Genomic DNA, 13,368 nt, shown 5'->3' with positions numbered 1-13,368 from the left:
AATAAAATAAATCTTTTTTAAAAAACCTAAAAATTCTATGCTCTAGAAAACTGTGTCAGAAGCTCAAAATTGGCTCTAGTAGTGTTTTGTGTAACCATTACTCACATGCAAATTAAAACAGGAATTAAAAGAGTGAAAATACTATTTCTAAATTTATATATTGCTACATGTGTTTTATAACATGAATTGTAGTTAAATTAATAAATTAAATATTACAAACAGATATTTGATCCAATCTATACTCACACATCTAAGTTTCTTTACTCAAGTTGTCTACAAACTGAAACAGAAGACCCGTGGGAAATAGTGAAATCAGTGGGGATAGAATCTGACTCTTGGCAGGTGACAATAAGCGTTTTCTCAGTTTTGAGTGGAAATCTTGCTTTGGTGGACCCACATACGCCTTGGCTCTTGAAGAGATGGAGAGCTGGTTACCTGTGTGCTGCCTGTGGCTGTCCTCTGGGCAGTACTCTGTGGCTGGAGTGATGGTGCCTGACCGCTCACAGAGAGGGCAGAGCGGTGCTCGGGGCTGTGAAACAGACCTGCCAGTTAGATCCCCATGTGATGTCCCTTCCCCAGGGAGCCTCTTCCGGAATGTCTGTCTGCAGGAGGAACCTGGTGAAAACACAGAATGCAGGGGATTTTCTCACCTCTTCACTTCTGTCTTCTTTTCCCCCAAGGCAACTTCCCTCTGAGCAGAGACCCAGCCAGAGCCTTAGGTCAGGGGACTGTGATGGAGGGCGCGGGTGGGCAGGAGGCAGCAGGAGAATCCAGTAACATTGTTGGGCTCTCTGTGCTCCTCTCTGCAGGTGGACAGGATGGGTCTGACAGGTATGGGGAGGGGTATGTCATACATTGTATTCAGAGTGTTGCGGGTATACATTTGTTCCTGAAGAGGGTAGTTCCAGGGACCCCAGAAATACCAAAATCCACAGATGCTCTAGGCACTTGTGTAAAACGCATAGAATCCATGCACATCCCTCCCTAGTTGACCCTTGATACCTAACACAAGTTACGTGCTGTGTAAATACTTGTTGCACTGTATTCTTCAAGGTATAATGATAAGGAAACAAATCTGTACATATTCAGTTCAGATGCAGTTTTTTCAAATGTTTTTAATCCACAGTTGTTTGAATTCCTGGATATGGAACCCATGGATAGGGAGGGCTGACTGTATTATCCTTGGACAACCAAAGAGATGACATCAAGGAGTGAAAGAATACCTTTCTTCCCCACAGATGCCCACACGTGACTGGGGGTGAGCATTCTTAGTGCTAGTGTTGATTGTGAGGCAGTGTTTCACTCAGCACAATAGGGACACATCAAATAATTGATGGACTGAGGGAGCTGAAAGCCTACAGCATATGTGGAACCCCCACAGGCCAGCTGGAACTCCAAGGGATGATCCTAGGAGTGAAAGGGACTAAGCGAGAAAATTGGTGACAGAGCCCAGGAGTGCTGGGCCAGAGACGACCAATCCCATGACGGTGTTGTTTGATGTGTGAGAGAGTTTTTGCTGTTGCCCTCTATTTCCTACTAGGGTTTGGGTTTTTTTCCCTAAGTGGTTGGAAACCAGGAGCCAGGAACTTGAAACGCAATCCAGGCCTCCTAGGTGGGTGGCAGGAATTCAATTACTTGAGCCATCCCTGCTGCCTACCAGGGTCTGCCTTAGGAAATTAGGATTGGGAGCTGGAGCTGGGACAGGTACTCCATTGTGGGGCACAAGATCCTAACCTTTAGGCTAAATGCCGGCTTCCTGAGTTAGTTTTTTATCAGCAAACCTCATCAACCAGGTGGTATGGATTTGAGGCCTTTCAAGGCCATTGCTGACCTCACAGTAGCTTTCCTAAACCAAACCTTCCTGCCTATCTTGCTGGCAAAACCCAGAGCATCAAACAAGGATTTTGCTGGCAGTGGATGAAAACCACTGGAGGGTATCACTCTTGTGTGACTACTGATTTTTGAAATGTTTAGTTCCAAGCTCTGTAGAACTTGGAATATTTACAAGAGGATCATACAAAGACCTCTGTGCCAAACTACATGTTTGTTAGTGAGGAGCAGAGCAGAGGCAGCATCAATATGCTGGGGGTACATTCTCTGTTGGGGCAAGGTTCCCAGTGAGCAGACAATCAATTCTGGTCTTTAGTGTACATGCCAACTGCAGCTGTGCATGCTCAATGAATACTTACTGGCCATCTGACACCAGAAAAGTGCGTTGCACAGGCAAATCACTTTTTCAATTTGTTAGTCTGTGAAATTTTCATTAAGCAGTGTGATTTCTCTAGGGTGTGTTGAGTAGTTCAGTTTGTTTCAGTGAAGGAAAAAGCAACATCACACATCCAACAGTGTGATTTACAAAGTCTGCTTTTGAAATGGTGATTAATAAGTTTAGAGGAAGATTCTTTGCTTTGAATCATCATCATCTGCTAAAAATCTGTTATTAGAAGTTCTATTAATTTGTTTAAAGTTTTGTCTATTTGAGAGGCAGAGTTATGGGGGGAGGGGGAGACACACACACACATACACACACGCACAAGATCTTCCATCTGCTAGTTCACTTTCCAAATGGTTGCAACAGCCAGGGTTGAAGACAGGAGCCAGGAGCTTCTTCTGGGATTCTCGCATGGGTGCAGAGCCCTAAGTACTTTGGTCATCTTCTGTTGCTGTCTCAGGCCATTAGCAGGGAGCTGGATCAGAAGTGGAGCAGCCAGGACACGAACTGGCACCCATATGGGATGCCAGCTTTGCAGGCAACGCCTTTACCCGCCATGCCACAATGCCAGCCTCAGAAGCCTGATTTATTTAAGCCCTATAATTACGTGGTTGCCTAGTGATACCAATTTTAAGAGTAAAAACTCTAAAGGCTTGCAAAAACAGTGTTGATAACCAATCTTTGGTAGTCTCTTTGGAAAGGATGCTTTGTTTCCTAGCCACTGTTATTAGTGCTTCAGTCGTTACTCACTGTTATCTACTTCCCTTTACTTGGGAGGACAGCCTCATACAATGAGTTTGGTTATGCAGGTTGGCGTAACATCCTGCTCTGCTCTTTCCTTTAGCCCAAGTATCCATGATGTTCAGAATAGGCTACTGAAAATGTGCTTCCGAACCTAGCTTTCACACACGTGGAAAAAACTATTCAATTAAAAATGGCAAATCTCTATTTAGATAAAGGAAACCTGGTGGCAGTCTACTGTGCATTGTGCAATGCTCTCCTCAGGATTAGCTAGAAAGAACATCTTGGTTTTCTTCAGTGAGAATTTTTCTCTTTTTTTTTTTAAAGATTTATTTATTTGAAAGAGTTAGAGAGAGAGGTAGAGACAGAGAGAGAGGGCTTCCATCCGTTGGTTTACTCCCCAGATGGCTGCAATGGCCGGAGCTGAGATATTCCAAAACCAGGATCTAGGAGCTTCTTCTGGATCTCCCACACAGGTACAGGGTCTCAAGGACTTGGGGCATCTTCTACTGCTTTTCCAGGCCATAGCAGAGAGCTGGATCCAAAGTGGAGCAGCCGGGTCTCGAACCGGTGCCCATATGGAATGCCAGCACTTCAGGCCAGGGAGTTGACCTGCTGCGCCACAGCGCTAGCCCCAAGCTTATCTTTTAATTCCATCTCTCCACAACCCTTTTGAAGTACTCAGATATATCCAACTCATTATCCCAAATTTCTTTTTTTTTGTAAATATTTATTTATTTGGAAGACAGAATTACAGAGAGAGGTAGAGACAGAGAGAGAAGTCTTCCATCCACTGGTTAACTCCCCAGATGGCTGCAATGGCCGGAGCTGCACTGATCGTAAGCCAGGAGCCAGGAGCTTCTTCCGGGTTTCCCATATGGGTACAGGGGCTCAAGCACTTGGGCCACCTTCTACTGCTTTCCCAGGCCATAGCAGAGAGCTGGATTGGAAGAGGAGCAGCCAGGATTAGAACCGGTGCCCATATGGGATGCCAGCGCTTCAGATCAGGGCTTTAACACGCTGCACCACAGTGCTGGCCCCAGAATTTTGCTCTTTGTAAGCGACATCTAACATGTTATTTTTTTAAAAACTTAAATACAGCCGGCGTCGCAGCTCACTAGGCTAATCCTCTGCCTACGGTGCAGGCACACTGGGTACTAGTCCTGGTGGGTGTGGGGAGCAACTCAGACTAGACTAAGTTACTGGAATTAAGACTTATTCTATGCATCTGCTTTCCCACAATATGGCGCTGAGAAGGGAAACAGCTTCTACACAGCTGCCTCCAGTTCAACCAAGAAACTGTAGGACCTGCTCCTGATTGGAGGAGAGCAGCGTACTCGGCGTGTGGGTAGCAGAGTTAGGATTGGCGGAGGAGGACTATAAAGGAGGAGAGAGACAACATGCACCAGGAACATCTAAGGGGAACATCTAGCTGAAGGAACACCTGTGCAGCCCCCAGAGAGCCGGCCAGCGGTGTGCCGCTCCCCTGCGGAAGTGGGGAAAGTGGCCAGGGGGAACCGCCCTTCCACGGAGGTGGAAGGGATGGTAGCCAACCCGGGAAGAACCAGCAGCAAACCCGGGGAGGGCCGAACAGACGAAAGAACAGCACAGGGTCCTGTGTCATTCCTCCACGAAGACGGGGAGCGACATAATGGTGCCGTGACTTGGATATGAAGCCTAGGCAGGGCTTAGTGTCGTTCCTCCATGAAGAGGGGGAGCGACATAATGGTGCCGTGACTTGGATAGGAAACCTATGCAGGGTTTAGTGTTGTTCCTCCATGAAGAGGGGGAGCGACATAATGGTGCCATGACACGGATAGGAAACTTAGGAGGGAAGAAATGGGAAGAAGTGGAAAATACCGGAGAGAGAGACTAGCAAAGAGCCTAGGGAAAGCCGGACGGAAAAGGTGCCAGAAGAAGCTATTGAAAGCCTAGGCATAGACTCGGATACGGACTGTGGGAAAGAAGTTAGGATTTAAAGTGAAAGCAAGAAGAAACTTAGACTCAGATATGGACTGCAGGTTGAAAGTGAAAGTGAAAGCTATAAGAAACTTAGACTTGGATACGGACTGTGGGGAGAGGCCAGGAGAAATGAGGGAGGAATATTGTTGGAAGAAAACTTAGGGAAACATACCGGGTAGAGAAAAATGTTAGGGAGGATGAAGCCGCGAGTGCAGGCCGAGGCGGAGACGTAAGCCAGCTTGGAATTCTTCAAGTCAGCCTGGGGAGCAAAAGGCGAAGATCTGGAACCAGAGTCAGAGACGTGGGCCGCCAGGTTGGAATTCGCCAGGTTAGTCCGGGGAACTTGGATTGAATACCAGTGGCGGAAACGTGAGCTACGCTGTGTGATTCGCGGAAGCCACCGCATGCAGAGAGAGCACGGGGCGTGAATAGATAGGGAACGCGGGGCTGGCAAAGGCCGTGGTGTGGGCGCGAAGGGCGTGGAGACCGCGGAGTGTGCGCGCGAAGCCGAGCCGCGCAGAGCCGGGAGCCCGCCGCAGGATGGGCGCCGGGAGGCCGCGCAGATGAGAGAAGCGGGGGCTGAAGCGGCTCAGAGCCAGGAAGCCGCCGAGGAGCAGCCTCGGGGCGGGCGCCGGGAAGCCGCAGGGATAAGAGAAACAGAAATTTAGAAGTAAAATGAGAGAAATAGGAATGCTGGAAGATAGAAGTAAAATGGGAGAGATAGGAATGCCCGGAGATAGAGAAATAGAGAAAAATAAGGCCTCCCCTCAACATGGCAATGAGAGAGCTTGGATTCGGTCTGCCTGATTAGGTAGGTGGTGAGCACCTGCGGGCGGCTAGCAGCTTATGCGCCGCAGGTCACTGAAGACAGGCACGAATTAACATCAATAAGTCTCCCCACAATACCGCAATGAGAAGGCTTGGATTCGGTTTGCCTGATTGCTAGGGCTTGTAAGCACCTGCAGGCAGTTCTAGCAGAGCAGAGCATGCGCTGCAGGGCACCGAACACAGGCACGCATCAGCGCCTAAAAACCTCCTCACAACATGGCGAAGAGAGGACCCGGATTCGGTTTGCCTGATTGATAGGACTTGTAAGCACCTGTGGGCAAATCTAGCAAGCAGAGCAGAGTGTGTGCCACGGGGCACCGAAGACAGGCGCGTATCAACACCAAAAAATAAAAAGAAAGGGGGATCTGTGGGGAGCAACTCGGACTAGACTAAGTTACTGGAATTAAGACTTATTCTAGGCCGGCGCCGCGGCTCACTAGGCTAATCCTCCACCTAGCGGCGCCGGCACACCGGGTTCTAGTCCCGGTCGGGGCGCCGGATTCTGTCCCGGTTGCCCCTCTTCCAGGCCAGCCCTCTGCTGTGGCCAGGGAGTGCAGTGGAGGATGGCCCAGGTGCTTGGGTCCTGCACCCCATGGGAGACCAGGAAAAGCACCTGGCTCCTGGCTCCTGCCATCGGATCAGCGCGGTGCGCCGGCCGCAGCGTGCCAGCCGCGGCGGCCATTGGAGGGTGAACCAACGGCAAAGGAAGACCTTTCTCTCTGTCTCTCTCTCTCACTGTCCACTCTGCCTGTCAAAAAAAAACAAAAACAAAAACAAAAACAAAAACAAAACAAAACAAAAATAAAAAAGACTTATTCTATGCATCTGCTTTCCCACAATATGGCGCTGAGAAGGGAAACAGCTTCTACACAGCTGCCTCCAGTTCAACCAAGAAACTGTAGGACCTGCTCCTGATTGGAGGAGAGCAGCGTACTCGGCGTGTGGGTAGTAGAGTTGGGATTGGTGGAAGAGGACTATAAAGGAGGAGAGAGACAACATGCACCAGGAACATCTAAGGGGAACATCTATCTGAAGGAACACCTGTGCAGCCCCCGAGAGAGCCGGCCGGCGGTGTGCCGCTCCCCCGCGGAAGTGGGGAAGGTGGCAGGGGGAACCGCCCTTCCACGGAGGTGGAAGGGACGGTAGCCAACCCGGGAAGAACCAGCAGCAAACCCGGGGAGGGCCGAACAGACGAAAGAACAGCACAGGGTCCTGTGTCATTCCTCCACGAAGACGGGGAGCGACAGGTGGGGGCGCCGAATTCTGTCCCGGTTGCACCTCTTCCAGGCCAGCTCTCTGCTGTGGCCCGGGAGTGCAGTGGAGGATGGCCCAAGTGCTTGGGCCTTGCACCCCATGGGAGACCAGGAGAAGCACCTGGCTCCTGGCTTCGGATTGGCGCAGTGCGCTGGCCTCAGTGCACCGGCCATGGCGGCCATTTGGGGTGGTGAACCAACGGAAGGAAGACCTTTCTCTCTGTCTCTCTCTCTCTCACTGTCTAACTCTGCCTGTCAAAAACAAAACAAAACAAAACAAAACTTAAATACAAAAACATTTTTGTTTTTAAAAAGTTTATTTATCTTTTCAAACACATACATTCATATTTCTCCCCATTGGGTGTGTCAGCAAGGTTCTAGGGCCTGGACTATGTGGTTTTGGAACAAAGGAAGAAAGCGAGAAAGGGATGTTTGAGAAAAAGAACTAAGACACTATTTTAAAGTATGGCCCATGAATTTGGGCTTTCTAATGTGGACAAGGGAAGGGGTATTGTCACCTAAAGCAGGGCCTACGAGGAGAAAACAGCAGAGGGACGAGGTCTTTGTTTCCCCTGGTCCCTTCCTCCTGGGAAGACTCAGGAGTCAACACCAGTAGCTGGAAAGTGGTACTGCTTCCACATTCAACCAGCGTGGCTCTGGGAAAGCCGCAGCAGTTAAGTCAGGCACTACCAGCATGCCACCACGTACACCATCCATCCTCCACACTCCCAAGGGCAGTAACAGGAGCACCAAGTAACACAGCAGAAGGCCTGCAGCATGCCTAAGAGGGAGACACTCTGCTGAGGCCACTGGGTAGGTGGGTGAGGAGGCAGTGGACAGCTGCAGAGGGTGGCCTGCCTTCTCTGGTAGTTTCTCTCTCCCAGAGTGAGGTGCCTCATCCCTGGATGTGTCAGGCTGACAGTCTGGAGCCACCATGCTTTGTAGGGGGCCAGACTGACAGAGAAGGAGGGAGCTGACACACTGGCTGTGACCTGGCAGGAGGAAATAGGTCAGCAGGAGCAGCACCCTCTGAGGTCTCCAAGGCAAAGCTGGACTCAGGGTCATCTTTAAAGGAATAAATCCAGCAAGGAACAGGCGAGGGACAAAGCAGCCAGGAATGGGGAGACACAGTCCCCTAAAGGGACTAGTGGGGAAGAGAACCAGTTCTTGTAGCCAAGCCATGCAAAGTCAAGCTTCTGGAATAATCTGTTCCCCCAGTCCCATCCAAAGCTCATGGAGATCCCAGTGGGCTGTGTCTCATGCCCTCCCATGAAGATGACCATCAGGGAGAAAGGTAGTTGATTACACACCAAACAAGAGTGAGGGATAAATAAAACATAAATATGGATTTCTTTTGGCTCCCCAGCTCACCAGTGCAACTATTCAAATAAAAGCACCACGCTTCTGCCCAGCTACTTCCTGCCTGCCCCTCTCCCCGAGGTATCTGCCTGCAGCAGGAGGGGAGGGGACCCCAGGGCTGCCACTACTCCCTTGGTGGTCAACATCAGAGATCTGGGATAGGTTTAGTTTATGGAACTCCAAGGGTCAAAGGGCCTTCCTAGTTGGGGACAAGTCTAGTTTTGGGCAAGGGGTGGGGGTGCAGGGTCAGGGGCAGAGGCAAGGGACAAAGACTATTTCTTGCGAGGCTGCTGCCGTCGAGCCTGCAGTCGCTGCCGAGGCCCTGGGGTCTTGGGTGCTGCACCAATGGAGAAGGAAGGGGCCTCTGACCTGAAAGATCCAATTCTAGCAAGACCGTGGGTAGACGTGGAGGACACCCCAAAGGAAAGGCTGCCACCCGCCGTGCCCAGTGCTGGAGCAGGGGCGTTCTGAGCAAAGGTGCGTGCAGAAGTGCCTCCAGCTACAGGCTTGCTACTGCGGGTGCTGGCCACGTTGAGGACCCCTGGGTCCTGGCTGGGTGCAGCCAGGCTCTTCTGACTCAAGGTCCCCCCAGAGGAGGCGGCATTGACTATGGTCCCACTCTGTCTAGACCTGAAGCTAAGCACTTCAGCAGTGGAGGTGGTGACTTGGGTGGCCCCCCGGGGCTTGGGGCCTGCACTGCCAACCCGGGCCGCTGGTCCCCCAAACGTGAAGGGGGTGCTACTGGTCCCACTGCTGGTGCTTTGGGTGACTGCACCCAAGGAGGAGCCCGCTGTGGCACTTCTAAAGGCTGGCTTGGTGTTTCCAGGGGTACTAAAGGCAGCAGTTGTGGATTTCAAACCACCCAAAGACAACTGGGGGGCGCTACCCAAAGCTGGCTGAGTGGGAGCCAGCGCCTGTGTTATTGTTGGAGCCGGGGCTGCAATGTTCCCCAAAGTGAGAGAGCTGCCAAAGCTTAGGGCAAGGGCTAGCTTGCCAGCCTTCTGCTGCCTATCCACGGCCCCACATGTGGCCTGGGGGTTGGCCCCTGGGTACGATGGGAGAGGGGGCTTGGTGCTTGAGCCAAAGGGCATGTTGAATGCTGCAGGGGCTGTTTTAGGGAACATCAGTGGAGGCTGGCTGGGGGTGACCGGAGCTGAGGTTGTGAGGGTGCTGCCCAAACCACCAAAGCGGACAGTGCTGCTAGTGGCCAACTGGGCAGCTCTGGAGGAGGACTGGCCAAAGGTGGTGACTGTGGCTGAGGCTGGCATGGCAGGAGGCTTGCCAAACTGGACTGTGGAGCCCTCAGTTGGGGCAAAGCTGGCTCCTGAGGCAGGGGGAGCCCCGAAGAGGAAAGCCTCTGCTGTAGTGGAGGCAGTGGTGCCAGTCGCATTGCTCTGGGTGCTGGGCACACCCCTGCCTCCAAAGCCAAAAGCAGGCTTCAAAGCCGAGTCTGTGGTGGTACTGGCTGTGGTGACACAAGCCACAGAGGAGGTGGCAGAAGCTTGCCCAGCAAAGACAGGGCGGGTTGGGGCTGCAGCCATGTTGTACTTGAAGGAGTGGGGAATGGCCAAGGGCATGACAGGTGCAGGTGGCCCTGGGATGCCACAGTTGGGCGTGACAGTTGAGGAAGTGCCAGTGGTCCTGGAAGACACTGTGGTTGCACGGCCAGACAGCAAGGGGCCTTCACTCCCACTTTCAGCGGAGGCTACCACCTTGGACTTGAACTTGGAGGATGCTGAGGTCCCAGCTGGAGCTGCAGGGGAGAGGAGAGGAGAGGAGAGAGAGAGAGAGAGAGAGAGCGAGAGCGAGCTCAGTAGGCCCCCCAGGTTGCTTGGCAGGGTGGCCGGGGCTGGGAGGTGGAGGTGGGGCTTTTGGCAGATGTCTCCACCTGAGGAGCTGGAGGGGACTTCCTGGTATCAGGGACTAGTGTCATGGCAGAAGTGGGGATCAGCCCCGGGAAAGGGGCTGGGGCTTTGGAGTCTGAAAATGTACCTGGAAAGATCGCTGGCTGAGATGCGCCGACAGGAGCTAGAAGGTCAGGTGTCTTTGCAGGCAAAGGGGCCAGTGTCTTTGCAGGCAAAGGGGCCACTGCCCTTGCCACTCCTGCGGATTCCGGGAAGGCTGGGGGGCCCGAAGACTTCTGTGTCTTCTTGGTGCTGGAAGCCGACAGAGTGGCGGTTGGGAAAGCACTCCCAGCAGCAGACAGGGTTGACTTAACCCGCGGCTGGGCGGCAGGCAGCTTCTTGGCGACGGAGCTCAAGGCAGCATCAGTCTTGTCTTCCAAGAGCCTGTTGAGCCGTTGGAACGCCGCTCTCTTTTCCTTGTCGTATTCTTCCGCACTGATGGGGTAGCCGAGCTGCGGCGCAGGAGGCAAGGCCAGCGGCTCCCCTCGCCTGCAGGGCAGCAGCTGAATCTTGCGTTTGCGCCTACTGGAGACGTCAGGGGGAGATGGGGACTTCCATCTCTTTTCTGTCTTACTCTTGGGTGGCTCTGCAACCCTTCCCCCCTGAGAAGCCTTGGGAGGCACCAAACCGCAAGGAGCGCGCAGCTGCTGTTGCCTTGTTTTCTTCTCGGGCCTCTTTGGCATCTGCGGGTGGGAGGAGGCGGAGCTGGAGGAGGAGGATGAAGAGGGCCCACTCCTCTTGTGCGGCTGCGAGAGGCCTTGGGTGGAACTGTAGGAGCTGGTGATGGCGTTGCGGCGGGAGCTGGGGATGCCTCCCGTGTACGTGGCTGCCAAGGCAGAGGGGCAAGGTCTTTTTATCGAGGGGTCATGCGAGTTTTGGGAACTGAGACCTCTCTTCAGAGACCCAGGCTTAGGCACCCCAGCAGCAAGGGCTCCATTGGCCACCTGGGGCGCCGCTGTGGGGTGTCCACTGCCATTGCTGTCATGGCACCTTCTCTTACTCTGCAGGCCATCCAGGAATACCGGGTCTTCCTTGCCCTTGACTCTTTTCTTCCTCTCTTGGAGGGCATTCAGTCCACTGGCCTTCGGGACTGCAGCCTTAGCGGACGGCAAGGGCAGCACCGAGTGGGTGGCCTGCGCTGGCACCGGGGAACCCATCAGCTTGCTGTCAGGAGGCGCGATTCTCACGGTGCCTGGACCGCCGCACACCATCTTGGAATTTCGAGCAGAGAGCACAGCCTTCTTGGGACAACCATCCCAGCACACGGTGGGAAGCACGCCCACGAGCGAGTACTGGGCCTGCTGGGTCGGATAGCGCCTTCGAGGTGTTATTACGAAGCAGTCTGGCAGAGCCCCACGGTCCCGGGAGGAAGGCCTCCTGGGGCGCCGGCGAAGAGGAGGAGCGGGGAGAGCAGGGTGAACGTGTTGCACACGATGGGCAGGGGCGGTAGGCGGCGGGGAGCGGGCAGCTGGGCGGCGGCTGGGCTTCTCCCGCAGGTCCCGGCTCTCCTGGGTGCGGGCCGGCTGCGGCGGGCCAGGCTTGCTCAGGTAACTGCCCATGAGGCGCAGCTGAGCGTGGTAAGGTCCGAGGCTCTAGGAGCTTTCGATTCACTGTCAACTTGGCCAGAGGCGAAGCGAGCAATGTTCGTTAAAGCGCACGTTCCCAACGAGCGAGGTTGCGAGGCGCGAACCCCGGGGGGCTCGCGGCTCGGTTCCCACCGCGGTCCTGGGGACATCTCGAGGCCCTGCAGCCCCTGCCCTGGCCGCGGCCGGCCTTGGCCCTCACTGTGGACCACCGCTGGCCTCCGTCTGGCACTTTGCTGAGCTGGTTTCGGCACTGGGTTCCCGTGGCGCTCTAGGTCATGTGTCATGGTCACTGTGGGGTGATCCTAAGGAGAAAATCCTAGGGAGGAACGACTCACCTTGTTGGACAGGTGCAACCAGAGAAACAGAATCTCAAGAGATCAGGTCGGGGAACACGAGGTGTTTGAGAACTGGATGCGGCTGTCCCAAGCCTTCCCACGGAGGGCATGAATTTGGAAGGATTCATGGGAAAAGACTTTCTCAGAAGATGAGTTTAGAGTTTTTAAATTTGTTTTTTTAATTAAAGGACATGATCTGGCTAAAATAAGGGGATGAAGGCAGGGGGCTGTAGCAGTGTGACACAAGTCGTGCACACTAAAGCACAGGTAGCTTTTTCCCCCTGGAATATGTTTCTAAAAGCAGCAGTAACTGCATCTAACTCCCCGCTGTTTCCTTTTACACAGAGGCTCCTGGTCACATGCAGGTGCTGGGGCTGTTTGAGGGTCTCCTCCTCCTCTGTATTTGGCCGCCTTGCCTCTCGTTTTGTTGTAAATGTTTTCTGTAGGGTTTTGTTTGTTTTACAGTTAGTTGCTATGTTTTATAAGCAGATTTGGGAAGATCCCTGAATTATACTGTTATTGCCACTACAGTCTTCCCAGGTTTATCATAAGTGTGCCTGCACATGTGTGTGTGTGCGCCAATGACTTTTTAAAAATAACTTTATTGAGATATAGTTCATATGCCATAAAATTTGCCCATTGACCAACATGGCTTTGAATTAAGGAGAGAGTTTTTTTCCCCCCACTTGTCCAATAAAGTGATTTAGCCCAGGTGAAGACATAGTTATCTCTTGGTGTGGTCTCCATAGATCAGATGATCTTGCTTACTAAGATCTTCTTGATTCCAGGACTTTAACTAGTGGACCTGTCTTCGTTTATTTTGGCAATTCATCAGAATCTGGTTGTTCAAAGCAGGCTTAAGAATTTCCACGTCTTATACTTTGCCTGGTTCCTGTATCAGGCTGCTGCTCCACTTCTGATCCAGCTCTCTGCTAAACATTTCCCTGAGGATGTAGAAACTGTTGCTCATGCTCCACTGCACGGGGAAGCTGCTGGTAGATGCCGAGGAAGTCCTGATTTTACCTAATGCTTTCAGTACTTCTTGCAACCAAAGCTATCTTTTGGAGGTAGGAGAAAATAAATTGGGTTTGACATTCCGGTTGGGAGTTGAAATTTGGAGCGATCTTATCCTTCCCTTGTATAGAAAAGTCAAAAAGGCAATTTCAGCCTGACGTGAGGGGGTTACAG

General features: G+C 52.6%; 1 protein-coding gene across 1 annotated transcript; it reads right to left on the bottom strand.

Annotated features, from left to right (window-relative positions):
* Nucleotides 1-8,627: 8,627 nt before the first annotated feature.
* On the bottom strand, nt 8,628-12,129 carry LOC100339460 (nuclear envelope pore membrane protein POM 121C). The gene is given in 4 exon segments (XM_008254679.5): nt 8,628-10,108; nt 10,348-11,837; nt 11,839-11,908; nt 12,045-12,129. Coding segments are annotated over 4 exon segments (3,126 nt in total).
* Nucleotides 12,130-13,368: the final 1,239 nt, after the last annotated feature.

This window comes from Oryctolagus cuniculus, chromosome 2 (genome assembly GCF_051225735.1).
Source record: "Oryctolagus cuniculus isolate XC-2025 breed Fujian yellow rabbit chromosome 2, ASM5122573v1, whole genome shotgun sequence".
NCBI lineage: Eukaryota > Metazoa > Chordata > Mammalia > Lagomorpha > Leporidae > Oryctolagus > Oryctolagus cuniculus.
Note: the sequence above shows the minus strand (reverse complement) of the source record. Positions and strands in the feature narration are given on the sequence as shown.